The 27,592-nt window shown below is 39.5% G+C and overlaps 2 protein-coding genes across 4 annotated transcripts; both read left to right on the forward strand.

Moving 5' to 3' along the window:
* The first annotated feature begins 351 nt into the window (after nt 1-351).
* Hyccin (PI4KA lipid kinase complex subunit hyccin) lies at nt 352-3,163 on the forward strand. The gene is made up of 8 exons (XM_089593202.1): nt 352-633; nt 718-852; nt 1,171-1,296; nt 1,372-1,589; nt 1,660-1,806; nt 1,885-2,015; nt 2,095-2,205; nt 2,486-3,163. The coding sequence occupies exons 1-8, from the start codon at nt 484-486 to the stop codon at nt 3,052-3,054; spliced, it is 1,587 nt and encodes a 528-aa protein (XP_089449328.1). The 5' UTR covers nt 352-483; the 3' UTR covers nt 3,055-3,163.
* A 6,588-nt stretch (nt 3,164-9,751) lies between these two features.
* On the forward strand, nt 9,752-26,671 carry mew (multiple edematous wings). Of its 3 annotated transcripts, none has more exons than XM_089593071.1 (18): nt 9,752-10,586; nt 16,762-16,889; nt 18,418-18,441; nt 20,864-20,967; nt 22,173-22,300; nt 22,420-22,631; nt 23,046-23,250; nt 23,340-23,483; nt 23,565-23,706; nt 23,774-24,042; nt 24,114-24,339; nt 24,416-24,647; nt 24,796-25,192; nt 25,288-25,517; nt 25,600-25,838; nt 25,935-26,029; nt 26,117-26,246; nt 26,340-26,671. In XM_089593071.1, exons 1-18 carry the CDS (start codon nt 10,366-10,368, stop codon nt 26,583-26,585), a joined length of 3,372 nt encoding a protein of 1,123 aa, XP_089449197.1. In that variant the 5' UTR covers nt 9,752-10,365; the 3' UTR covers nt 26,586-26,671. The 3 variants fall into 3 exon arrangements, with proteins under 3 accessions (XP_089449197.1, XP_089449199.1, XP_089449198.1); XM_089593073.1 differs by having other exon boundaries at nt 25,606-25,838; XM_089593072.1 differs by lacking the exon at nt 18,418-18,441.
* The last annotated feature ends 921 nt before the right edge of the window (nt 26,672-27,592 follow it).

The following is a 27,592-nucleotide window of genomic DNA, read 5'->3' on the forward strand; positions in this document are numbered from 1 at the left end:
ACTGCTGGCACTGCTGCATTTGCGGATGACGGCCACTGTTATAGGGAGTTATAGCAGAGAGTCACTCAGTCACGGATCACGATTCACGAAAGATAATCTATACAAGCACATGTGTGTATACACCTCATACTCTCAATCACTTGACCTCACCTTCTCACCTATCTGACCTGTTCAGTCTGCGTAACTTGTTATCAGTGCGAGCAGAGATAACAGGGTTTTCTAACAAAAATCTTGCTGGTTGTGAAAAATTGTGTCAGGAAACTAAAACAATTGTGCCGGTACAAATACTTGGCTGAAATAAACAACACCTGTGCTCTGTTGCTTTATTGTGGTTTTCTGTTACATATTAAAATATATAATAACAGTGGTACAAGTCTGCATAGATAAGATAAAATATTTTGGTTTATACAAAGCCTTGACCCAGTTTTTATGTAATCAAAACACTAATTTGCTGCTGGAGGCTAAGAGACTATCAATTGCAGGATGATCGAAAGTATCATCAATGAGTGGCTGGCCGATTGTGCTGAGCTTCCTAACGTGGAGCTCAACACCTTTGCCAATAATGTTGCCCAGGATGATGAGGTTGTCCAGGCTTTGTACCTAATGCTGGAAGAGCGTAGCAAATACAGTCAGGCAAGTACTTGATTTTTGTGAACTGAAAATTGGATCAAAAGGTGTCGGTTTGCATTTGTTAAAATTTTTACGTATTTCTTTTAGTTGGTGGAGACTGTGTGCAATCAACTGTTTGATTTCTATAGATCCAGGGAGGTACAACTCCAGAGATTTAGTTTACAATTTTTGCCCACTCTGATTTACATTTATTTGAATGCTGTTGCTCATGGGGACATCAAGGTAATTGTAGTAAAAACACATTTTTTTTTTTTTTTTTTTTTTTTTTTTTTTTTTTTTTTTTTTTTTTATGTAAATAAATTCAACAATATTTCTCATCAATCATCTTCAATGACTTTCATTCCATTATGTAAGATTTGTGAAGTATAGCGTTCAAGTCGGTGTAAAAATGTACTGTCATAGTATTAATTGCGCGTTTTTTTTTTTAATGTATTTGCATCTCTGATCAAATACGAATGTCACTGTTTTGTGAATTTCACGTTATATAACGAACCAAGAAGTGAATGCAACATGACATTTGTGTAAACAAATTGTTTTCAGAACTGTCGCACGATAGAAACATTGTTACTTGGAGTTTATAATTTAGAACTGGTGGACAAAGATGGCCAGCCCAAAGCTGTGTCATTTCGTTTACCTTCTCTTGCAATGATGTCCATTTATCATGAAGTAAGTCTCCTTTTTAAAGAGTAATTTACGTATCGACTTATTATTGAAAACAAAAAAATCATTTGATTGCACTAGCCATCTAGTTTAGCACCAGCATCACTAACGGAAAGTGCAGTGCGGCGTTTTGAAGAATGCAATACAAAGCTTGTCAGTTGGGGTCCTTTGAAACACGTTGAATCATTAAATGCTCAGAACAGGCTGAAAGTAATGACAGCATTGTTGTTTGTTTTTAATCAACACATAGGGTTTTTGAAAAAATCAGCTATGGAGCCATTTTGTAAAGTTGCCTCCAAGTAGGTAGCAAAATATTATTTACAAGTTGAAATTTTCAATTTTACAAATGTACAATTATATTATTTTTAGACTTGTTACACAAGGCTTCATGAAACCGGGACATCACCAACGAACTTCTTATGGTAGTGATTCCAGTTTTGTCCCTAGGCTTTTACCACGAATACCAGTATCCAGTCAATTTCTTCTCGAGTTCCTCCATGCAATTTATTTCGCCATGTACTAATATTGTCCTATTTTTTGATACTGTACTATTGTTGAGTACAATTTTTTATTCCAATTACTTTTTTGTTTCAGGTACAATAATTGTTGGTACATTGCCAGTCAAGCTGTTGAAGATATTCACAATAGAGCATGTTACGAAACATATCCAGAAGTTATGCTAGTCACAAATGCTATACGTAATTCTAGTAGCTCAGGTCCAGCAGGTAATTTACCTCGAAAATTAAAATTTCTTTTTTGCTTTCCCACTTGTTTGTCAAAAGTATTCATTGGGCGATTTTTCAGGACAACCTTCAGATGGACCTATAGGCCTTAGTTTCACGTCTTTGACCTCTACTGCAACAATACTGAAATCTATGATCACAAATGCCTCGTTTCGCACCAAAAAATTACCGGGTAAGTTAAATTTTTCAAGTTTGAGAATTTGTTCGTTTATTTACAGCGCAGAGAATGACGTCATGTCATTAAAAAATACATCGTTTAATCAACACTTTGTTTATTGTTAGCCAAGATTAGTTAAACATGTTAAGATAGCATTGAATAATTGAATGAAATATAAAAGGTATATGTATATCTCGATTCAAAATACAACAATTTTATGTGCACAATATTCCATCTGTCACTGGTAAACTCTTAAACATGATTATGAAGACTATCATCCATTGCTTGCCATTAGACGACCTTGACGAGATGTTATTCGAGAGTGGCGAGACAAAGAGCGACCAGACACCAGCTAGCGAAAGTCATTCGCCAAATCAACAGGTGCAGCGCACTCCGCTTGGCATTGCCCGACGTCGTGCCTGGCTCTGGAAAAATCCGCTGCACAATTCTTTCGACGAAACAGACATTGCAAGCACCGATCGCCAGCAGGTGCCTGGCATCGTTGCGCCTCCACCTTCGGTTGAAAATTCACGTCGTGAGAGTATGTGCAGCAGTCATAGCTCGCCGAATCGGTCGTCACCCAAACGTTCGCGTGAAAAACGCAAAGATAGTGACAAATCAAAATCCTCTAAAAAGGAGGCTAAAAAGACTGAGGAGAGCAAGGATAAGAACGAAGGTGCTACGCTTTCAGTTGGTCACGAAGTAAAAGCTAGTGCAGCTCAACGATTATATCGAGTATTGGAGGAACAGGCACTGGGCGAAGCTATGGGAAAACTCGGTGGTGGCAGCACAAAAAACAAAAATCAGCCATTGAACCTCTGTACACCTGATGAAATGTCGCCCAACAGCTCCTACTTGTATTAATTTCGTCGTTAACATCATTTGTAGAGAAATAAATAGTAGTAGTTTTATTAAAAACAAGGAGAGAAAGAGAACGAGGTGAGGGCCGTTTATGAATAGCAGTATGAAAGAAATTTGGAGTATTTTATAAGTGCTTTCGACACCAAGAGTCAAGAAATTGTTGGCTTGAAATCACTAGACACACAGTAAATATGTTTCACGAAACCAGTCATTGGATTAAGAAAAAATACAGTTTTAAAATATGAAACTGTAGAGCATCGACACGCTGCGTAGTTCTTTCGTAAAAACACGATCTAAACACGCCTCACGATTTTTCAAGCTTACGCAGTGTATCACTGCCAGCTTACTATTTACAAATATATGTGCATTGCTCGATTGTATTTTGCAGATATTAATTGTATGTACATTTTACGTATCAACGTTTCACGTGTTTATGAGTATGTGAAAAATCATTTACATAGCAGCTAGATTTTGTTCAAATCTGATTTATGTTTCACAATTGCTTATTTATACATAAAATGATACATTCACCCAAATCACCTCAAAAGTCTTACGGAAAATGAAATACTGTTGCTTATGCACATTAATTTACTCACTTGATATTTTTAAATTTCAAAGTATTGATATCACACGTACTTATGAAACTGCTACAGTCTCGATTTTTTTATTTCATTACAGATGATATACCAATTCAACAAGAACAACAACAGCAACAACAACCAAATGAGAAAATTAGTAAAGCAGAGAAACATGCAAAAGCAGAATAAAACGATTTCCATTATTCAGGTAAAATTTATATTGAGATGATTTTAGAATTTATGTATTCAAACTGTTGATCCACGAGAATTGCGGTTCGCAAACAAATTTAAAAAGTAGATTTTTCATAAATTATTTTTATTTACTGCGGAAATTTGAACAGTACACTTGTTTCCAGAGTTTATTTTATTAAGGTAAATTTCAATTATTAAGTAGATAGAATTTTTATAATCCTCGGAAATATTTCGAACAACAAAGAATTTTTTCTTTGTCCAGAAAAAAAAAATTGATAAGAAAAAATAGTATCAATGACAAAATAAGTGGTGACCAATGTTATACAAAAACATAATTTTAGTCCTGAAATTATAGCTGACCTATGAATTACACATATTTTTTACTATCTTTTCAATGTTCCGTAAATAAAGCCCCATAAATATCGAATCTAAACAAAATTTCAATCGAATTATCCGTAGTAAAAGACATATTTTTCTTTTTTCGATGTACTATTCAAGCTTTACTTGCACATTGGTGTAAAAAAACTCTAATATTAAAATCAAAAAAAATAATAATAATAATTTATAAACAATGGCCTATGAGATTGGGCTTTCCAAATGCTTTGCGTTGTTAATTAATTTTATAAGTATCGCTTTTTAACTATATACAAGATAAAACTATCACAGCATAAATTGTACATACGTATGGAAAGCCCAATTTTTCAATCTGCAGATGTGCGAAATACATAATGTTCTCTGTGATAATATTCATTTAAGCTAAAGCTTCCACCTTGTTTATTGTTTAACACTGAAAACGGCTGTTTTACATGCTAATGTTTTAGCATTTATTTCTTTGACTTATTTTTAATATTGAAAATTAACTTTATGCAGTTAGTAGTTTTATGTATTTATTTTGTTAAATGGAGTTATCCACACATATCAAATATAAAATTTTAATTTACCCAATACTTGATCCAAAGACGAAAATTACTAATTTTACGAAAGAATGTTAAATAGAGATTTTTTTTTTATGGTTCTTGATTTTTTCCCAAATATTATTTTTATGCGCGTTTTTAAGAAAGAAAATTCAAGAGAATTGTTAGTCGTCTTTATTAATATATGTACATATTTACTGTTTTTTTTAATAATGTCAACGTAAAATCCAACTGTACCAATCAATGTACAAATAACGAAAAAATGATTTAAAAAAAATGAAACTGTCTCTCAATAACGTATTACAAATCTTCTTTGTGAAAATATTTTCCGGAACTGTGGGAAATATTTATGTAAATATTGTTAACGTACATATTTTAACTAATTATTAAAAATATTGATATCGTATCGCAAAAAAAAGAAGAAAAAAAAAAAAAAAAAAAAAGGAACTGATTAAAAAGAGAAACTTCACGTGAATTTGCAAAGACTTCAAAGCTACACAACAATTGCGTTTATAGCCTCTTGGGGTAACCGTGTTTGCCCCATCTCTCCCTCGCTATAATTACGTGTACAGCAGTGCGCAGATACAACACGATTCGATTGATTAGCGATCACAGCGATACTGTTATTCTTTCACACATAAACATTTTACATATATAAGACACGGAGGCTCTTTGAACTCATAAAAATGCCACACACGACACATATGCGACGTGCAATGCAGGATGTTTGTATAAAATGAAAAAGGGGGGAGAAGAAAATGCACACGTGTGCCATTGTATACTGTTCGGTTAGTATTATAATTTACCGGACGGGCTATTTACGAGCGCGTTTCGTTGTCGCGCTCTTTCATTAAGCCGGATTGTATTACTTACGAATTTTAAATTGCACTTGATATATATATATACGGGCGTGTGCGGTGTACAAGGCAGCAACAATATACCATGTTACTCTTGGAAGGGCCATGTGTGCACGATCTATCAATTAAGATGTTGACGTGGCTTTTTAATTTATCACGTACAACTGCGGTATAGCGTTACGTTTCGATGTCTCTTCTGGGGAATCTTGTTAAATGATGATGTAAGCGTATGTGCAGTGTGTCGAGCTCCGAGGAGCAAAAGTCTTTGCACGTTTATCGTCCGTTTCGAATAATTGATCGCACGTTTCGTGTTAATGCTCTCTTTGTGGGCACAGTGCCATCATCAAATGGCACTGCTTCGATTCTTAAGTATTTATCCATATGAGGCAAATTGAAGTGGGTGCTTTTTTTTCTCTTATACTTTTTCATTGAAACGTTACATCGTATGGTTTACGTTATCTCGAAGTATTGTATAATGATTAAGACATTTTTACTTTGCGCGGTGATTTTTTATTTGTCGAATTATCAATTGTTTTTGCATTTTACGAACCTGTAAGTGTGAAGAATAGTCATTGAGCAAAAGAGGAAAGTGTTGTTTAGTATGGTGAAATTTATTTTTGCCATCAATAAATAGAATTTATTTTCTTGATAATTATACGCATGTTTGAAATTATTGAGATACTCTTTTTATGATGTAAAGCAGGCGTTTTGTTAAATAAAATTGAGACTTGATGAAAAAAACTGCATAAGAATATAAAAAACCAACACTTGATTCGCCGAATAAAAAAATAATCATTTTCTACAAATTTTATTTTTAATCGAATTTATTCGGTATATAATATTACGAAAATTTCAATTACTCAACCAACACGACTAATTGGACAAAATTTTTTATCAATAATCAATTAGTGATTGCAAAAATTACAATCAACGTGTAAAAATATTATTAAAATGTTCATCCCCCTTAGTTTTACACGATAAATAGTACTGTCATTTGTATTGATTATAAAAAAAAAAAAAAAAAAAAATGTATTCATAAAGACAAATTTTGCCGATCGGACCATATTTTACAAGAATTAGTTGTGCGCGTCTCCCTCGTCACAACTAAAATTAATAAATTTAAACGAGTTCTCCTCTTGTATAAGAGAAAACAAAGAATTAATCGATCCAAGCCTTGCGATTTACTGTAAAAACTGTATAACTAAGGCCGTGTTGAAACGTTTTTGAACTGTCAAATGTCAATTTTGATTGCTGATGAAAAATCGTAATATAAAATAATAATAAAAAAAAAGAATACACATGATGTACACAGTATTGATAAGAAGTATATATGTATAAATGCTGATAGTCCATATTTATAAAATGCTCTGAAAAATATAATAAAGCAATTGTAAATGATGCAGTTGTGTTATTTATTGATATTGATTATACTCACTTACACCCAACCCTTACATGAAACCAAAAAATATTTAAAAATATATATGTGAATGTCCAGTAAGTAATTCCTAATGACTCGTTGGTCCCGCAAAAGTAAAGTAAACGTATTTGGCGAGGCTTTCGTATACATGCACATCATTTTCGTCAATGGCAAAATATTTTTAACAAAGTAGGAAAACATGACGTGACTTTTGGGACAACGTCATCGTCATTTGTGTAGTATAATATATGTACTAAGACCCACTGCGTAGCTTGAATCACATATTTTTTTTCTTTTTCGCATAATCCAAGTGCAAAAAATGCGCCGATATCCGATAACCTGCACGAAAATACACGGCAAATAAAAAAAAGGTACTTCCATCAGCCAGCAGCCATAAATGTGTCCCAAGTGAGGGCCTCCCCTCTAAATTGAGCCGAAAGAATTTATATCGCGCGAAACATAATGAAAGGGGGGTATAGGGGTAAGCACGTATATCCATCGCCAACCAACCACATATATACCTGCCGCAGACAAGTGCGAGCAACAAAACCAAAAGAGAGCCCCGGCTTTTCTCTCGTGACTTTAAATATAGAGTCCGGGCCCGCAAATATGGGTTTCAAGTTCAAAGCTCTGCGATTCCTCTGGTGTGCGCCCTGCGGTAGGTATACGTATATATATATGTGATACACATACATATTATACTCTTATGGGTCTCTCCGATCGGAGATCGCCCCCTAATTTATCATCGACGGCTCCGCCCTTCGTTTCCATGAATCACATCAGGGGCGTAAAAATAGCAACTTGGTAATTGAAAATTGCCGTCGGACCGAAAAAGAAAAAAAAAAAAAAAATTTTACACAGGTATATACATATATATGCCCCGCCGATCAATCGACACTCTCGCGTAAGTGGGCATCTCCCGACATATCCTCGGATTTTTCTCCGCTTGATTCATTTATCAAACAATCACTCGTCGGTGCGGCATATATAGGCGCAACGAGGAATCAAGGAAAAATATCAACACGAAGCTACTCTCGATTCATTCATCATAGCTGATGGCTTCGGTAAAACCGTGTACGCGTATATATTGTGTACCCATGTACGTAGTGTAAAAGATATATGTGTTTACTTCTCGTCGGGGGTCTTTAACGGGCGACGCTTGAAAGGATCACGGAAACGAGGCCGTATACGAGCCATGAAATCACAACATCGGTACGTGGGTGGAGAGAACTCTCTCGTGGGTGCGCGCGTGTGTTAGTAAGTATATATATATTGCACGTGCGTCCAAAGGCGCGAAAAGCCGTGTCGATGGCCCCTTATGCCCATGTGTTACAGACTTTCCCCCCGGCCCCTCTCGTCTCTTTTTCTCGCTTCTCCCCATCATGCGTATATATACGTAAAGCCGCTCCGAAATGAAAACCGGCTCGCGGTGTACATGTACACGCGCATCAGAAAGCGTGAACGAAAACGAAAGAGAGAAAGAGTGCCATTATATATGGACGGACGTATTCACGCATATAGAGCTGTTGGGTATATAGTTGCACGGCGGGGTATGAAAAAGAGCGAGAACCCGAGCGCCGTGCATTGTATACCGATCTACGTGCGCTTCCGCGAAAAGGGTGTTTTATTTTGTTTGAAATAATTTTTCGTCATATAAGAGAAAGAGTCGATGTTATGCGATTACCGATAAAACTGTTGTGCCAAATAAACGGTTTCTTCCAAGCGAGGAATCGGTTACGCGACATCGGTTGAACCTTTTTTTAAGCGACTCCGAGGAGTAAGCTCGCATCTCGTGTAACTGTTGGTCGCCTTCGATGAAAGCTCTTTTGATCCACGCAGTCTATCTTTGCTAAATCACTTCAACAAGTCAAAACGATCCTTTAAAAAAAATCGTGCCACATTGGTTTTTCAACGCAGATCACAATATTTCTCGATCATCTCACAAGTAAGTACTGCAGTAGGCACGAAGAAACCATATAACCGATCATTACCGATTTTTTTACGGAACCGTTCATAAATGCCCCACACGCAAAAGAGTGGGCATTTTACAAAGAGAAGGGAATATCACGTGACAGCTGCATACACAGCACACACCCATACGCGCGTACCGCCTACGAGGTGTTGGGGAGGGGGGTATATATCTCTTTCTCTCCTTTCGATCTCCTCCTCTTTTATATACTTGTTCCCCGTCTCGTCGACGAGCAAACGAATAACAGACGGGGCTTCGAGGGGGCTCCAGTGCACGCCGAGCTGCCGCCGAAAGAGCCTAGCGGGAGAGCGCGCGCGCGCCCCGTGTACTTAAACCTGTTTATTTATTTTTTTTTTTATTTTTACCCCCATAGTTATTAGAAAGAAAAAAATAATTAAACAAAAAGAAAAAAAGAAAAAAAAAACAACTCCCTCGTACACCTCACTTGATCGGTACTCAAGCAAGTGTGCTTTGGTATCGGATTATTCGCTCCGATAAGGGAGAGTTACCACTCTCGCTCGTTTGTATAAAACACCTCGTCGAGGGGATGAAAAAAAAAAAAAAGAACGTTGTACATCGTAGCCAGGTATAATCCATCCCGAGCGCAATAATAAAGGCAACTCCTGCAGCCGGAGGAAGGAAGGAAGGAAGGAAGGAGGAGGCAGGCGCGTGCGTGGGTGGCTGACTGGCTCCGTTCACTCTTTATAGCTTGTACGTGGTGGTGGTGTGCATATGTACCCTATACCTATAATCCTACAACACATATACACACACCTACGTGTAGACAAGGTGGAGGAGAGAGAATAATAATCGTCTCCTCGGGAGAAGAGAACAACCGCAAGAGCGACAGCAGGCTGGTTGAAGCCCATACGTAATAGTGGTGGTGTTGTAAGTGCAATGGTGTAGGTATTACTTGCGTGCGTGAGCGGTGAGTGAGCGAGTGAACGTGTAAAGTAGCGGTGGAGGGATCGTGGAGAAGAAGAAGAAGAAGCAGAGGTGAGATTGAGAGAAAGAACGGAGCTCTCTCTGTATAATATATATATATATACGCCGCTGCTGAGGAGGTAAATGAAATCTCGCTCGGAAAGGTGAGAAAGGGAGAAAAGCTGCTGGTGACGCGCGCCGCTGTATATATACCTTTTCAACTTTGCCTCCTCGCTCCGGGGAAAATAACAAGCGAAGAAGAAGAAGAAGAAGAAGAAGAAAATATAAGTTTTACCAAGGGGAGGAGATACGATAATCGGCGCTCCAACCGGAAAGGGTGACGATGACGCTGCTCCTCGAGTAACGACTGCACACACACCCTCTCCCTCGCAACCCCTTATTATATTATATTCTCCCCCGGAAAAACAACAACAACAACAACAACAACAACCCCGTGCCGGAGATGGGGTGGGGGGAGGGAAAAGTGCTGAATATGATGCCAACGACGCGTCCGACGGTGGGGCCGCTCGGCTACCTGCTGCTCGTCCTCGGTGTCTCCTCGGGCTTCAATCTCGAGCCGAGGATACCCATCGTCAAGAGGGGCGCTCCCGGCAGCTACTTTGGCTTCTCCGTGGCCGAGCACCAGGAGGAACACCCCGACTCCACCCCTAGGCACATCAGCTGGTGAGTATACGTTGCAGCTCGTATACGCGGGATACACTTATTTTTTTCCTTTTCTCCGGTCGCGCATAATAATAAACTACACACGCAACGTCAGGTATATATATATATATATATTTAGGGTTTCCACGAAGGTTCCACCTGCGGCTTTGTTGATTTAGCTGCTTTTTTTTCAGCCAACGCGCTATAGGCTCGATTTGTTCCGAATTGTTTGTATATGGATAAGTACATCCGTTTACATCATTGCCGTCTCGTTGGATTTTTTTTTTCTTCTTCTAATTTTACGTGTAGATTATACTCATTGTGGAACAAAGTTATTTAAACGAGGGGGCACATCGTGAGCGCGGCGTCTCGTAAATCGAGGCTAAAACAGTACTGTAAGCAAAGACCGGTCCGTATAAATATGTACCTAATATCGTGTGAGCGCGACGTCAGGTGTGCATGGAAATACGTTGTGGGGTATGCTCGTGTAAGTCGAAGGTGACGCAAAGTGTGCATTGAAAATTTGCAAATTACGGACGCCAACTCTGTGCGAAAGTTGCGCCAAACAACGAGAAGAAACGTATATCGGCTCGCGTTGACGTATTTTTGCGAGACGAAGAAAAGACCGCTCCCGCGCGTGATATGGTCGGCGAGCGGGGAACAGTGGTATTATAATAAGCCCCGTGCGGTAAGAGAGAGAGAGAGAGAGAGAGAGAAAAAAAACGTCTCGACACGAATGCCACGGCGAATGATGATTATTGCAATGCAATAGCAAGTATACGATATACTTGGTATGGACGACGGTGTGTGCCGATTGCGTCGAGATTTTTTTTTTCTTTTCTGCGATTACCGGCGTATACCCACATGTTTAGGCGTCGAGAGGAAAATGCGAAACAAATGTTAAGTGTATATATATACCCATAAACGCGCGAGAGAGGGAGAGAGAGAGCCGTGGTTCTAAAAATACGAGTGATGAGATAACATAGAGAGATTTCAGATCGCACATGTCTGCCGTGCATGCACATACTCATAATATATAGATTGAAGAATCGTAAAACGGGAGCGAGAGAAATTCGCACGCTCCCTCGATCCCTGCGATATTTATGCGATCGTTAAGCTCGGCGTGTTTTTTAAGTAGGTATACATGTGAATAACGATCGTGTGTGTTTTTCGGAGCTTGCGGAAGCAAAAAACGCGCTGAGTCTTCGCGGTAAAAATTTTGCATACCATAAATACGTATATTTGTACGTCCAAGTTAAAAAGTAACAGATAAGTATATATCGGTAAGTATGTATATGTACCATGAGGTGGTTGTTGCGAGGGAATTCCTTTTAATGCCAAGGCGATATTCGCGTTACTTCTTTATGTAACCGCTTGCTTACACGATGTGAGAGTATTTTATTACCCGGCGTTTGCTCTGCGGTATACGCGTCTGTAAAAAAAAAAAAAAAAAAAAAAAGTACTCACTAATACGATAAGACACACCGGATATGTACCTATATGTACGTTATATTGATTGTGCGCTTTGGCTCTGTAAAATAACCAAATTCCCCGTGTTTCATCGCGATGCAGATATCGCAACGTTTGTTTGCGTCTGAGCTTTGCGTGAAATCGAGATTTTGTTGTTTTAAACGATCCATCGATATTTATAGCTGCCACACCGACAAGCTACATGTGGTTTGTGGCCAACTCCACAGAAACTAAGAATTTTATCGTTCGAAAGTACCTTTAATAGAGATATACGTGAATTAAATGAGATGTCACACTTTTGGTTTTCAATGCCAAAAATAAAGTAAACATTTTTAATTCTTTGAATTTAAGAAAAGCTCAAATGAAGTAATACATGCCATAGGTTATTTATTTTACGTTTAACAATTTCCCTTTACATTTCTGGTGTAAATATATATATATATAAATGTGTCTCGAAAAGCTTTTTTTCCAATTTTTATGAGGGACTTGTAGTTTGAATGTTTTTTGTGGAATTTATCGTATATTTACTCCAAGTGACTCTTACAACATCTGTTGCTGAATCGGGTTTACATTTTTTTGTCAATTATAAAGCAATTAGCATAATACAGAGGCAGCGCCGAGATGCGGGTCGTCGCGCGTAATGTGTTTCGTAATATTCATCCATCTATCATAGAAAGTGGAAAATTCTGTATTTCTTTTTTTTTTTATGATTTATGTTGAAATATATATATATATAATATGTAATCTTGTTTCTCCATTTTTCCGAATAAATCGTAGTGCAAATTAATCCCTGCACCTTTTTTACATATTAGCAGCTAAGCTAAACAAGAATAACTTTATCATTATATAGAGTATATCGACATATTTATAAGATAAAAAAATTCATTAATATTTTTTATTCATTTCGCGTCAATACTCATCACTAGGATTAAAATGGCACAAAGAAAACGTGTACACGCCAATGTCCATTCACTCGGCATAGTTACATTACATTGTTTGTACTCCCTCAAAGTTCACTACCGTAACCTACAGATAGAAACATTTTTGTTTATCGTACATTTTATTAGAAAAAAAAATGATAAAAAATTTCATAGACGTTTTATCTAGCATATGTGCATACACGCACGAATTTATACATGAAACGAAATATTCCACGAACGTGAGTCCGAGCGAAATACAATATTGACAATGCTACGATATCGGGGACACGAGTGTTCCTGGGACACACAGTCAAGCCTTTCTGCTATCTCGTGTTGTTGAATCATGTGTAGCCTCGACTCAGCTATATACTTACTCCGGCTCTGCGCGTCTACGATACATTTTTTTTTTTTACTACTCGCCTCGAACAAAACGAACGAAATCTTCCCCGTTTACGTAACACCCGACTCTACAACAGATACCGTCTTCCGAATTTCTCAAGACACGCTCGTTTTACCATTCGTATCTCTTTACGATTATACACTGAAATTCACAAAAATCTCCTATAGTTGGAATAAAAAAGAAAAACGACCACAAGAGTATAACCATAGAAAATGATGGCTTCAAGACACTAACAAACAAACCAAAAGCTCAGCTCGCTGGGCGTGTGAGAGGGCAAATCGCATCTCCGGTTCACGCGGATCGTGACGGTGTTACGGTGAATCTTCGTGAGAAACGATCATACCGATCGTTAAATATATGTATATGACGCATTGGCCCTTTACGCCCCCTGTGGAAACTTGACTCGTAAAACTAGAGAGGCAATAAAACCCAAGAGCCGAAAATGGTTCTGAAACCGCGTGGTTAAAAATATTTATGACTTTGAAAAAAAAAAAAAAAAAAAAAAAAAAAAAAAAACTGTATACATAGTCGTATGATTAACATCTTTTGGTTCGTGTACACGAGCCCGATATTCCGATCTGATCGAAATTCTACACCGCCTGTACTTCCAAAGAAACGCGTGACGGTACAACCAAACTTGATTGATGGAAAAATTCGTCAAAACCAATTATCATCGTGTACTCTCGCGTCGGGAACAAAGGATTGTATGTAAACCATGTAATATCTACATGCAATAGATAAAATATGGACACCAGCCGCTATTATTTATTATATTATAAGCGTAGCGAGAGAAAAACGAATGGCATAATATATGTCTGTAGTTATCAACGTACATCAATGCTATACAGATCCGAACAAAAAAAGATCGGCATCGGGGACGATCGCGCGTGTATATATAATCGGCAGATGTATACACAATAAAGCCCCGATAAAAAAAAGAAACGCGGACGAGGAAAAACCCAGACGATATAATTATAATAGAGTCTTTTCTCTCCGTCTCCCTTCTTCCTCCGTGCTCTTGTTTCTGTATACTGCACCATTGATATTATTACCAACTATACGAGGATATACCTATACGCGCGAGCTGCACCTCTTGGAATGAACCAAGCCTCGGTTCTCTCGCCAATGCGTATATAAGGTACCCAATATTATATGTAACGTAATCGCGAAGAGCTCGTGGACACGCGTGTGTGTGCGTGATCGGTATGAAGTGCGTTATCGGGAATAAAAAAAAGGGAAAAAAAAGAAAAAAAGGAGAGAGAGAGAGAGAGGCGAGCAGGGGAGACGTAAGAATTTTAAAAGCCCAAGGGACGCGCCCTTTGCGCGGGACGGCCGTTGTTGAGAGTAAGTGTAGACAAAGAGGAGGAGGAGGCCATAGAGTGCCAGAGACGCGAGATGACTCCTTTCCTTTCTCCGGAGGCGCGTGTGTTATACAGGCGCTGCTACACGAGTCCCTTTATCTCCTCCTCCACCTCGCACGCCTGAATAACAGCATCATGGGATCGTGTTCACAATATACGTATATATTGTATGGGCATTTTTTCCTACTCCTCTTCGCGCTCTCTTGACTATATATTTTCGTATATACGTCCCGTACCTATAAACTATATATAAAGTACATGTATACGCGGTGCTGCCTTACATTTTTTATATACATGGGCGGCTGTTTTTTTTTTTTATATATATACGCGGTGTCTGGAATGCCGTGCATACACCTATACGTCTCAGCTTCTTCCTCCTCCTCCCTTTCTTGTGTACTTTAATGGGCGTGTGCGGTACACGCGAGCGTACATCCCTTGTGGATGTATCGTTGATTTAAAGGAAAAAAAAAAAATTTTTTTTCCATATTCTATGTATACATTCGCTTTGAAGCTCTAATGGCTAAATCGTCGCCTGAGAAGAAGGAGGAGAAAACACAGCCCCCGAGAATCGCAGGGATTCGTGACTCTTTGTTCGAAAGCGCTGTGTGTAGGATATATATATATATATATATATATATATATAATATACATGTATAATATGTCACGTTGTATTGTGCAAAAGAATGGCGACAATAATAGAGTCGGAGAAACGGTTTGCACGCGCGCGCGCGCGAGACACAATTGATTTCGAAATTTGACGGGTCTATCGATCGGGACGAAGGGTGTGTTTTTGGTATAATATATAACGGGAGAAACCCTATAGGTATACATTGTTTTTTTTTCCTTTTTCTGGGTAAAAAAAATCAATGCGGACCATCAGTAAAAACTGATAATTACCACATCCTCTTTCTTAATCTCGATGCTTTCTTTTTTCCACCTCCCGATTCCATCCTGTCGCCGTGTACAATATAGGTATACTCTTATACCGTTACCTGCATCTACACCTCTTTTTCACGATAACAAAAACACGCCCGAAATAAGTACCTACACCTCTTGGCGATCTCCCCCTCTGTCTCTCTCGGTATATGTCGCGTATGTAAGTCCCTCTTTTATAAAATAACAAGCCCACGGAGCGTATAATATATTATATACTAGCTGTCCTTATAAATATACCGAAAAAGATCCAAAGGTTAAGGAGGTATATTTCCCCCTTGATAAAAATACTCGGCGCATTCCAGCTCGTTAGGATGCGATTTCAAAGAGCGTGTATACAGGGTACACGAAAAATTAAATTGCACGTATAACACACGGTAAATAAAGCCTATACACATTTTGTGTACAAATATGGGGCTCGAAAACCTAAAATTTCCATTTGAAATAACGACATGCCCGGAGATTCTTTATGCTTATGGGTATACATGTACGTAATATCCTATGGTGTGTCATGTATACCAATTAAATTCCAATTAAGGGCAAAAGTGAACATTCGTGCGATATTCGCCGGCGCTCTAATTAAATACATATACATATACATAACATCTTTGGTTGTTCTCCGTGTATACCGCCGATCGTGTGTGTCATTGGGACTTTTATATGTACAATGCACGGTATAAATGAGGAAGGGGCCCTCTCTTCCTTGCCCCAGAAGAGGAGGAAAAAAGAAGAAGAGAAACCCCTCAAGGCCGCTTACAAGCCGGCAGCACGACGCGCCGAGAGGGCATGCACGGCCTCCCATTAGCGCATTTTTGTCCTCTCTCTGCCCCGGCTCTCTTTCTTCCTCTTCCTTTTTTTTTTCTTTTTTTCTTTCTTACCTGAACCCGAGAGGAGAGAGTAGTGTGCGTGTTTGTATAAGGTATCCGAATGTACATCAAGCGCACGCAGGACGCGCCTATATGTATATATATTTGCCCAGCGTGTGCGCGCTACGAGGGGAACAAGTCGACGCGGCCCTTTTTTTTTTTGTTCTCTTGGCGCATATAGAAATGAAAAAAAAAAAAAGAGAGAGGAAACAAGCTCAAACGAAAATTTTCTTTTATATATTACAGGATGCTCGTGGGGGCACCGCTGGACCAAAATCTTCAGCCGGGTACCAACAGGTCGGGCGCGCTCTGGCAGTGTCCCATGACCACCCAGAGTCGGGATTGCGAGCAAATCATCACCGATGGACGATACAGTGGGTATATTTTCTCGATTTCAACCGAATCTTATTGCACAGTATTCCGTTTCTTTTCGTTTTTTTCACAGTTTAATATATATATATTATGTCGTGTGCGCGACAGGAAAATGAAGAAAAACTTTCAAAATTAATTTTCCTCGCACGCGTAAAATATATTGCAAATGAATTTTCAACGCAACTCGTGTTTTCATTTTTTATCCTCTACTTTATATACGCGTTGTACGCGTGAAAGTTGACGCGTTTTCGGTATCGGGGTGGGAAGAAAAAAAAAAGAAGAGCCAAGATAACGCCGTGTTACTTATACGCGTCGCTTTTTCGGGTGTACACAAGGTTTTCAAATTCACGCGATAACGCGCTCCTCGACGAGGGGTGAAAATGTGTTACCACTTTTTTATTTTTTTTTATTTTGACACATGTATCATCGTAGGATGGTGGGTTGATTTATTTTTCGGCGCACATTGATATATTATATCCGTTGTGCCATGGTAAAATTGTTTTTTTCTCATAGCTCACACATATCTTTTGCTGTACACAGAGTAAAACGAACGTGTCGCGGAAAAGATTCTCAAGATGCCTCCAACTATCGAAACAAGTACAATAAACACTCGCCGGAGTAAATCTTCCTTGGTATCATTATTATTATATTTCGATCGCAGCGCGACCATTAAAAATAATTGGCTGCAATGGGGGTCAAAAGGGGGGGATGAATAACTTGGGTTAGTCAAGTATTACAATATATACCTATGCTGTGGTCGCCGAGTGTAGCATTAACATTACAACGATCGCTCGGTCATTGCGTAATTAAAAATAATCGTCGTACCAATCGATTTTGATTAAGATATCTTGCAAGTGGGTTACATCGAGGGATCTTTTTTTTTTTTTTTTTTTTTTTTTTTTAACTAATAGTATTAGAAAAAAAAATTTTTTCTAATCGAGTTTTTATATCGCGTAACTATTTAAAATACCCTATGATGTATTTTGCCACATTGTGTACATTATCACTTTTGCGGTTGTTCACATCGACATTGAAACACAAACATTGTATTACAATAATACTAATAGAATTACTGTAACGATTAAACAACGATTGATGGTATAACTTTTAGATGAACTCATACATAGTAATAATAATAATAGTAAAAGTAATAATAATAATAATAATAATATGTACTAAAAATTATGTGGTGGCTTGTTCATATAGTAGATACTTGAAAGTAATTTACATATGTATAACGTAGTGCAAAATACATAACTCAGGCTTTCTAAGAAAACAAAATTTTAAAAAATCAAACAAAACTAATTGACAATCAAAATTGCAACCAAGTGCAGTGTTGCGGCGTCATTGATATAATCATATAAATATCACATATTTATAATGTATACTCTAAGAATATCTTTATATTTATTGTATCATTAATCCTTTGTATCTTTTCTTTCATATTTATAACTACATGCCTATATAGAAAAAAAGTTGAGAAAAACATTAACTTATGCAATTAATATTATGTTTTGGTTGTCCACGAAGCCGAGGGCAGTCTGTACGAGTCAAGTAAGTGAACCAACGGAGTTCTTTTGCAAAACAAAAAATAATAATAAAAATCTCTTTTTCATACTTGCGAATGGCATATAATATCACGAATGAAGAGTTATTTTTCTCTCTCACTCAAGCGTGTCTTTTTTTTTTTGTTGTTTTTTTTTTTTGTTGAATTAACTCTTGTAAATGTTACCATTTTTCGCATTTTATCTTTCGAATAACTCGATTTTCTCCATATCGCACACACAACAATTAATACCAGCCATGAAAAAATAAAAACCAAGCACCCAGTATTAACATGTTTTTTTCGCTCGTGCACGTGATGCATATGATGATACGCAGAGAGCTGAGCTCGATACTAATCTTGACAAGGCTTGTGTGTGGCATGAAAGCTAGCGTGTTGGCCCAACGGAGAGCGCATTAAAAAGTCACACAAAGTGAGCAAAAAAAAGTAAAAAAAAAAAAAAAAGGCCAACCCCGAGGAAGGCTAATTTCGCTCATTTCTCTTTCTTGTCGCTCTTCTGCGAATGTTACAATTTGCGAGCGAGAAAAAGAGAAATTGCACACGTTGACGTAACACAATTTTACCCTGCAATTTTTCGCTCTCTTGTGTGTGTGTGTTTCAATAAAGGCTTGCCCTAACAAGTATGAATAAAATTGTCATTAATATAATACCCAGCTTTTTTCTTTTATATATATTAACAACAATTTAACTGCAAGTTTATACTGACAAGCGCAATATAGTCACTACGACAAGCTAAATGTATGTACACACTTGATGATAACAACCGATTGGGATTTTTCGTTTTGACTAACAGAGCGACTAACAAAATTGTACAGTATCCAACGATACGATTGGCTGCTTGGAAAAGTATTTGAAAACGTGTGTTCTTCGCTGAAAGTTTGTTACAAACACATGCGCCATGAAATCTGCATATTATTTTCACTAAAAACCGAGTGACCTGCTTGGCATGACTAAACGTATATATTAATAGTACGGCTCGATCGGCAATTCGCATAAATTTTCCACGCTCGCCGCGGTCGTTCGAAAAATCAATCAAAGCACGACGACGATGGTTCGCTTACTATTCCTATTTGGCGACGTGCGCGCGGGATAGAACGTGCCTTTGGGCCCAAATACATGCGACGAGTTTTTTGTGCGAATTGCCGATTTATATATGTATATACATAATAATATAGGAGGGCAAAGCGAAAGTCACGTTTTGCGTCTATAATACCCATTAAAGCTTTTTTTTTTTTTCTCAAGTACGGGCTTACGGCTGCTGCGTAGTACTATAACTGTTTCTGTTACTTAATGATCGGTGCTTTAGACCCGCGGATTTTCACGCAAAATAATATTAATTAATTCATTCGTTGCATAGTAACATTGTACTTGTAATAATATATATATTTATTGTAGTAGCTCTTTTAACACGATTATTCAATTAATCGATTAATTTTGCCAATTTAACGTAAACACACTGTTAATACTTATACTTCCGTATTCTTGTGGATACTTGAAATAAAATTAAAAAACGACTTGACAATAAAAAGGAAAAAAAAACCTGAAACCTTGACGACGAATCATTGAGAATCACATGATTATTCGAAGGAAGGAAGGAAAAACCAACGCCGAGATACATATCTGATTTCGTATATACAGTTGAAAAAAAAAAAAAATCACGATTTATATGCGTCCCCGCATGCAGCCCATCGAAAGCGACGACGATGCTTGTATATTTATACGTATATACATGTGACATCCGCATCACCACGTATCATCGTTATTATCAATCTTCTGTGTGTGGTTTTTTTTTTGTTACTATGCATAATAACAACAACAATAATAACAATATTTTCGTGTACTGAGAGAAAAGAATAATGAAAATTACAGAAAAATTCTAGCAAAAATTTCCATTCCACAGTGTGAATCGAATGCAAATTGGCAACAAAGGAAAGAGTTATATTATTTTTAACAGTAGAAATGATTGTTAGAACAGTAAAAATTTTTACACGGAAAAGTAAAATTTATTAACCGATCCTAATTTATCATTCAAACTACAATTTTCACTGTTATAACAATAATCTTTACCGTTAAAAATAATAACTCTATTCTTTTTTGCCAATTTGCATCCGATTTACTGTGGGGAACGGTAACGTTTGCTGGAACGTCTCTATAAATTTTATTGTTTTTTTTCTTTCTCTCAGTGATGTGCACCCTCTGTTTTTGTCACTCGTTTCTATTATTCGTACGTGTTTAATATACGAAAAAGTGGGTGTGCTCTCTGTTTTATTGTAATTGTAAAAAAAAAAAAAAAAAAAAAAAAAAATGGAGATGCCATACAGTGAAAAAAAAAAGCTTGTACGAACAGCAGCAGCGCGTCCCGCATACGCGATAAGTCGGTAAAGTACAGTGGCCACGAAATGTTTCCAACAGGTGTCGAGTCGGACCAGCTGATGGAGCCGGGCAAAGACGAGATCAAGGATGGCCAGTGGCTCGGCGTGACGGTCCGCAGCGCCGGGGTCGGCGGCAAAGTCATGGTAAGCCCTATACCGATCGGCAGCATCCCTTTAATTTTTTTTTTCCTTTTGCCATCCATCCTTCCTTCTTCTTCTGTGCGGCTTATATTCACTCCATTATTTGCATGCATTCGCGAAGGAATTCGACGAGCGGAAAAAATGCTGTTAGTCGCGCGCGCGTGCACGGAATCAGGGGGGGGGGACCATTAGGGAAGCTGGGTGTGTATAAATCACTGTCCTTCTCTCTCGACGCTTGCTGCACTGCAGCTACTGCATTTATAGTGCGTGCACACACACATACATACATTGTAAGTGGACTCGCTCTCAAGGGGGAGGAGGAGGAGGATCGGCCGGGAGGCGCTTAATTCTTTTGAGCATACATATGTATGCACTCACACACGTGTACGTAAACGTTGAAAACTGAGAGAGTGTAGTATGTATAAGATATACCTGATGCATGCATATAATAAGTAGGTATACACGAATCGGTACGCAAGGCCCTGGGGCGAGGAGGAGGAGGTATTTTTTCCGTGTTCGAAAGAAGAGGATCGGAGGGGGGACTCCTTGTACGGAGTTGGATAATTTGCTGAGAGTCGACGGCTGATTGCGGCTCTCGGCGATTCTTATGTTAATTGATCGGTTCGTTCTTGAGAGAGGGAGAGCGCGCGCGGTGAAAGGGTTCTCGGTTGAAACGATCTCGTGCGAGATTGTGCGTGTGTATTATATTAGATGCATAATTCTGGTATTTTGTCGACCAAGGGTTATTGGATGTGCAAGAATTTGTTTTCGCGGGACACCGATCGGTAATAAATCGGTTGGTATAAAGCCTGGATTTTCGTATATAACTGGCAGTTTGGGTTCGGAACATGTGCTGTTCGCAACACCACCTCGACATTGTCAATTGCTATACCGCACGAACAATATATTTCATGAAATATCGTCGAGATAAACAAAAGGAAAAACACTTGGGGTTTTCATGTTTTTCTCACATAGTATACGGTGATCGGTAAAAGCACTTGTGTACGATTCCTCAAATATACACCCGAGAGCCCGAACATCCAGCCACTTTAAATATATTCCCACACCTATAGCTGTATAATTTACGTATCACCTGCACTAAAAACACACAGACAACAGCTCAGTAGTAAACCTGCACAATATGACCTTTCCAAAGTGTAAATATGTGGTATACAATAAAATACAAGACATAATGTATTACACCAAAGGTCTGCGCTCACCGTAACATCGTCAAAAACAAAGACTCCCAGTGGGGCCAGGGCATGTGCTACATATTGACCCAAGACCTAAAGTTCTCCGAGCAAAAGAAGCCCTGCTCCGGCAAACCGACCATCAGGTACGAATAATCTTCATATCTCATTTATATTTACGCCCAAGATCGGTATCACGTATTACATTGGTTTTTTTTTTTTTTTTATTTAATCGTTAATAAACAAATAAACCGCTGGCACACAGAGCACACGAGCAATTCGGGTACTGTCAGGCGGGCACCAGCGGAGTGCTCACACCAACGGACGATTACGTGGTGATCGGCACCCCGGGTCCGCACACTTGGCGCGGCACCCTCTACGTCATAACGGTCTCGGACGACTTTATCGGCAAGGACACAGTAGTCTACAGCTCCCCCATGCAGGAGGACTCGCCCGTATCCAAGTACAGTTATTTAGGTGAGTTTGTGTGTGTTCGGTGCAGTACCCATTAAGGTGTATATATATATACGTAGGCTTGTTATTATGAGCCGCACGTGTGTCCGACCGGCTGGCCGGTGCACGGCACGGGATGACACTTTTACGGCTCGATGTCGTTGCATCAGGTGCACACGCCGCTGATGCGCACGTGCTGTGCGTGCTGGGTGCATACAAGAGAGGATTAGCTTTGTTTCTTTTTTTTTTTTCCACCTGCCATTGCTGTTTAGGGACGTACCGGTCGGAGCCTTTTTTTCTACGGTTCTTTTTCTTTCGTGCACTCCATGGGGAATCAGAGGGTCCGTTTATTTATTTTTTTTATTGAAATCAACGATGTATTGTATAATAGAAAAGTAGGAGAGCAATTAAAAATTGTCGTTTGCATGAAAAAAAAAGGCATGTCGGTGACTGTCGGGGACTTTTTCGGCAACGGATTGGCCTACGCTGCTGGGGCTCCCCGGTCCAACGGCACCGGCCAGGTCGTCCTGTTCACGCGTCACTTCCAAAAGCCCATAATGGAAGTGACGATGAGCCTCAACGGCGAACAATTTGCCTCGAGCTTCGGCTACGAGATAGCGGCTGCCGACGTCAACGGCGACAAGTGAGTCCCTCTGTTTGACTCTTCCATCGGAGTAGGAATTGGTTGATTTTCATTTCGATTTTTTGTCTTTTTTTTTCCCCCTCGGACAGGCTGTCGGACCTAATAGTCGCCGCGCCCTTTTACTACGGGAAAAAGGAGGGCGGCGCGGTTTACGTTTACACGAGGCTGTGCAAAAGTTCCCGGGAGAGCGACAAGTGCAAGCCCACCAAGTTGGTCGGTAGCGAGGAGTCGAGGTACGTGATTTTCGCTTCCAAAGTAATGAGTGTACGATGTACCTACAAGTATGAGAGAGTGTATATATTACTTGTCGACAGGTTCGGTCTCGCGCTGACGAATTTGAAGGACATCAACAACGACGGGTTCGAAGACATAGCCGTTGGGGCTCCTTACGAGGGCATGGGCACCGTGTACATATACCTCGGCTCGAAGAACGGACTGATCACCACACCATCGCAGGTATAATACACAACATATAGTGTGTAAATTACCGTGAATCTCGGGTTAACCGATGATACGTCCGTAGGTGATACATTCGGAGAGTACCCCGGTGCCATTGAAGACGTTCGGCTACTCGCTCAGCGGTGGCATCGACATGGACCTGAACGGCTACCCCGATCTGTTGGTCGGAGCTTACGAGGAGAACGCGGTTGCCCTGCTACGGGCCAGGAGGATCATCGACATCGTGACGTTTGTCCGGTTTCCCCAGAAGGACGGCTCTAGCAGCGACAGAATGGAACCCATCGACCCCAACAGGCTCGGCTGCCTCGAGAACCCAAACTCCAACTACACCTGGTTCGCATCCTTTTTTTTTCTTTCTTTGTACTTTTAATTCGCACGCCAATATATAATACAACTCCGCTTAGCTTTTCGTTCGAGGCTTGCTGCAAGACTGCCTCGTACGTCAAAGAGGAGCACGTGCGCCAGTTGAGACTGACCTCGTACATCGAGGCGGAGACTTACGCGGGGACGAAAAAGTTTTCTCGCGTCTGGTTCGGCAGCGGGAACAACCGGCCGCACTACATCAGCCGCATCGCCACCCTCGACTCGAAGAATCTCATCTATTGTCAGAAGGAGGTGGTCTATTTGAAGGTAAATGCGTGCACCCATACGTATACATATGATATTTTTCGCAACTTTTGCAACTTTGTCGTACGTCCCCGGTCAGGACAACACGCGGGACATTCAGTCGCCGATCAAGTTCCGGCTGAACTACACGCTGATACAAGAGGAGCCCAAATTGCCGAGGGAGGGCGCGCCCCTGCCCGACATCAACAACTACCCGATCTTGAACCAGCAGGAGGCCGCGCGCGTCTTCGAGGCCACCTTCCAGAAGGATTGCGGCAACAACGACATATGCGAGAGCGACCTCAGGCTCTCGGCCAAGCTGAACCTCCAGCGTGCGTAAAATACATCTTTAACGTTTACCGTAACGCCAATCATTGAAAGTAAAAGAAAAAAGTAAAAGATCGCGATAGAAAATAAGCGATAGTATTGGCTCGGGAGAGATGGATATAGGTATGTCTGACTGGTTTTGGTAAATTGCAGCCTCGCCGACGCAAAAGAACTACTACGAGTTGCTGTTGGGTGAGAGCGAGGAGCTCGTGGTGGACGTGAACGTGACCAACGTGGGTGAATCCGCGTACGAGGCCCAATTGTTCCTCGTGCACTCGCCGAGTCTCAGTTACATCGGCACCAAGCAAAACGATTCAGCTACCTGCAGTTTGCACAACACCACCGTCATATCCTGCGCGATCGGCAATCCCTTCAAGAAGAACAAGTCCCTCAGCGTGCAAGTGAGATTCGATCCCAAGTATCTCGAGGACAGTGAAGTCAAAATCGGGTTCATCGCTTTCGTCAATTCGACCTCGAAGGAGGTGAGCGCCAAGAAACCGACCCGCCTACAAGCCACCGTCCTCAAACGAGCCGAACTATCTGTCAAAGGGTCAGTTGCGTTTTATATACAAATACATTGTGTGTATACATTTATCTTGTAACATTTATTTTTTCGCATCTTCCTCCCCCCTCCCCATTGCGTAGGAGTGCCAAGACGCAGTGGGCACTTTACGGCGGACCGGTTCTCGGCGAATCGGCCGTTACGAAGCTCAACGACGTCGGGCCCAAGGTTGCCCACGTTTATCAAGTGTTTAACGACGGGCCCTGGAAAGTCAGCGCGCTGGACGTTGTTATATCGTGGCCCTTCGAAGTCGCGAACGACAAGGCCCACGGCAAGTGGCTGCTGTACTTGGAGGACACGCCGATCGTTCGAGGTATATATATATATGTGTATACATATTAATATATATGTATGTATAAGTAAATGTAGCGTTGATGAATTTTACGGTGATTCAGCTCCAGGAGGGGAACGGATTGGCGAGTGCCGCGTGCCAGCGGGTCGGGTGAACCCGTTGAATTTACAGGGTAGTTTTGGCTTGGAGGACATAGACCCGCTCTTTTCGACCCAAAAGCCAAGGCCACTCGTCGATCTCAACGATACGAGCCACGCTCGGAGAAAACGGGACACCGAAAAAGTCGTCACGACGAGGATTGTCGTCGACAAGGATGGGCATCGACGCCACGTTGTCACAATGGTGTGTATTCATTTTTGTTGTTTAACAAGCTGCGCTGGGCATTTAAAAAAAAAAAAAGAGTGGGAATAATTTTTATGTTTTTTTTTTTTTTTTTAGAACTGTAAAGCAGGTACCGCGAAATGCTTCGAGATTACGTGTTCCATTGTAAACCTGCAGAAGAAGGAGGAAGCAACGATTATTATTAAAGCAAGGTATGCCTCAATCAACGGACAATATAGTCTTATTGTGTGTGCATATTTTTAAAAAATTTTTTTTAATCATAAACAATCATTGCTCAGACTGTGGAACTCGACTTTGGCTGAAGATTATCCAAAAGTCGATAGAGTAAATATAGCATCAAGTGCCAAAATTATCATACCGCCTAACGTTGTTATACAACAAAACAATTTGACTGATGATTCTGCAGAGGTTTGTAATTCATATAATGTGTAGACTCTCGTTTTATTTACACGTAGAATAAATTTGTTTTTTTTCTTTTCCAACTTGTGTTTTGAATTCCAGGCCATAACGATTGCGGAGCCAGATCTATTGGATCAACAAGAACCCGAACCAGTGCCTATTTGGATTATAATCGTGGCTGTGGTAGCTGGTCTACTGCTGCTCATTTTGCTTACCTTAATTTTGTGGAAAATCGGCTTTTTCAAGAGACGAAGGCCCGACCACACGCTGTCCGGTAACCTTCAGAAGCACAGAGACGAAAATCCGGAAAACGAAGCTTTGGTCAAACACTCGACAAATTTGCACTAAAAATGTATAGTTCAAGTTTACGGTTTAAAGGCTTTAAATACTTTTTTGTTGGTAAATTTATTTTTTTTATTGCAAAAAAAAAAAAATAGTCCGTCAAAACAATTTAATATATATATATATATTACCGGTAAGAGAAATGAAATGAATTACCAACATAAAATAATGTGACTATTTAACAAAGTGTGTCAAAAAGTGTTTTAAAAACAATGTGCGTCTTCTCAGGGTTATATATACATATAAAAGTATGTGACAGTGCAGCGCTCGAAGATTGGTGACTAAACCAGCAATTTATGGTACTTAACCGCGTGAAAGAAGTCCCCGTATATCTCCAGTTAAAAAAATTTAAAAGACTGGGATCCTGATTGATATTGATGAGGGTACAATCGTTTGTATGTGAAACAAAGTCAAAGTCTCGGGCCGATTGAGATGCGTCGATGTCGCAATCTTTCTTTCCACTGGTACTTAAGTTACATGAATTTATATATACAATTATAATTATTGCCCACAAAGATGTAACGAAACCGATTGCTCACGTACATAACACCACTGACAGACTTTTTTTTTTTTTTTTTTTTTTATTCAATGGTGGTGATGTGATATTTGTTATTTTATCACTTGCGTTGAGAATACAATTTTACTTAATTATTGTGTATAGTCTTTTCACTTTACATTTCACTATTTCTACAATTATTTTTAAACATTTTGCCAAGCAATTCGGACACGTTTTAATCGTTAATTTATTTGGATTTTATTGAATTATCAATGTACGTCATAAACTCACTGATAGTATTAATTTTCTTAGCTCACAGAAAGACTGATACATTTTTTAATTTGAAATAGGAAAGTTTCATTTTTTTAAAAAGTTGCGAAATATTTTATATTGGGCCGGTAGAGAGGTTTTGTAGACAATAAAAATATATGAAAGTGAAATGTAAGGGAGTTTAAAAAAAAAACTAATCAACAAGACTCGTAATCTATTGAATATTTTATAAAATAATTAGTATACG

This window comes from Copidosoma floridanum, unplaced genomic scaffold, assembly GCF_036245765.1.
Source record: "Copidosoma floridanum isolate Cflo_tuat_1 unplaced genomic scaffold, Cflo_Japanese_pri ptg000019l, whole genome shotgun sequence".
NCBI lineage: Eukaryota > Metazoa > Arthropoda > Insecta > Hymenoptera > Encyrtidae > Copidosoma > Copidosoma floridanum.

Excerpts from the sequence above, each read along its gene's own strand:
- mew (XM_089593071.1), top strand. The coding sequence starts at position 10,366 with ATGGGGTGGGGGGAGGGAAAAGTGCTGAATATGATGCCAACGACGCGT. Across the intron at positions 25,518-25,599 it reads GGACACGCCGATCGTTCGAG|CTCCAGGAGGGGAACGGATT; the intron begins GTATATATATAT and ends ACGGTGATTCAG. Across the intron at positions 25,839-25,934 it reads GACGCCACGTTGTCACAATG|AACTGTAAAGCAGGTACCGC; the intron begins GTGTGTATTCAT and ends TTTTTTTTTTAG.
- Hyccin (XM_089593202.1), top strand. The coding sequence starts at position 484 with ATGATCGAAAGTATCATCAATGAGTGGCTGGCCGATTGTGCTGAGCTT. Across the intron at positions 853-1,170 it reads TTGCTCATGGGGACATCAAG|AACTGTCGCACGATAGAAAC; the intron begins GTAATTGTAGTA and ends AATTGTTTTCAG. Across the intron at positions 2,016-2,094 it reads TAGTAGCTCAGGTCCAGCAG|GACAACCTTCAGATGGACCT; the intron begins GTAATTTACCTC and ends GCGATTTTTCAG.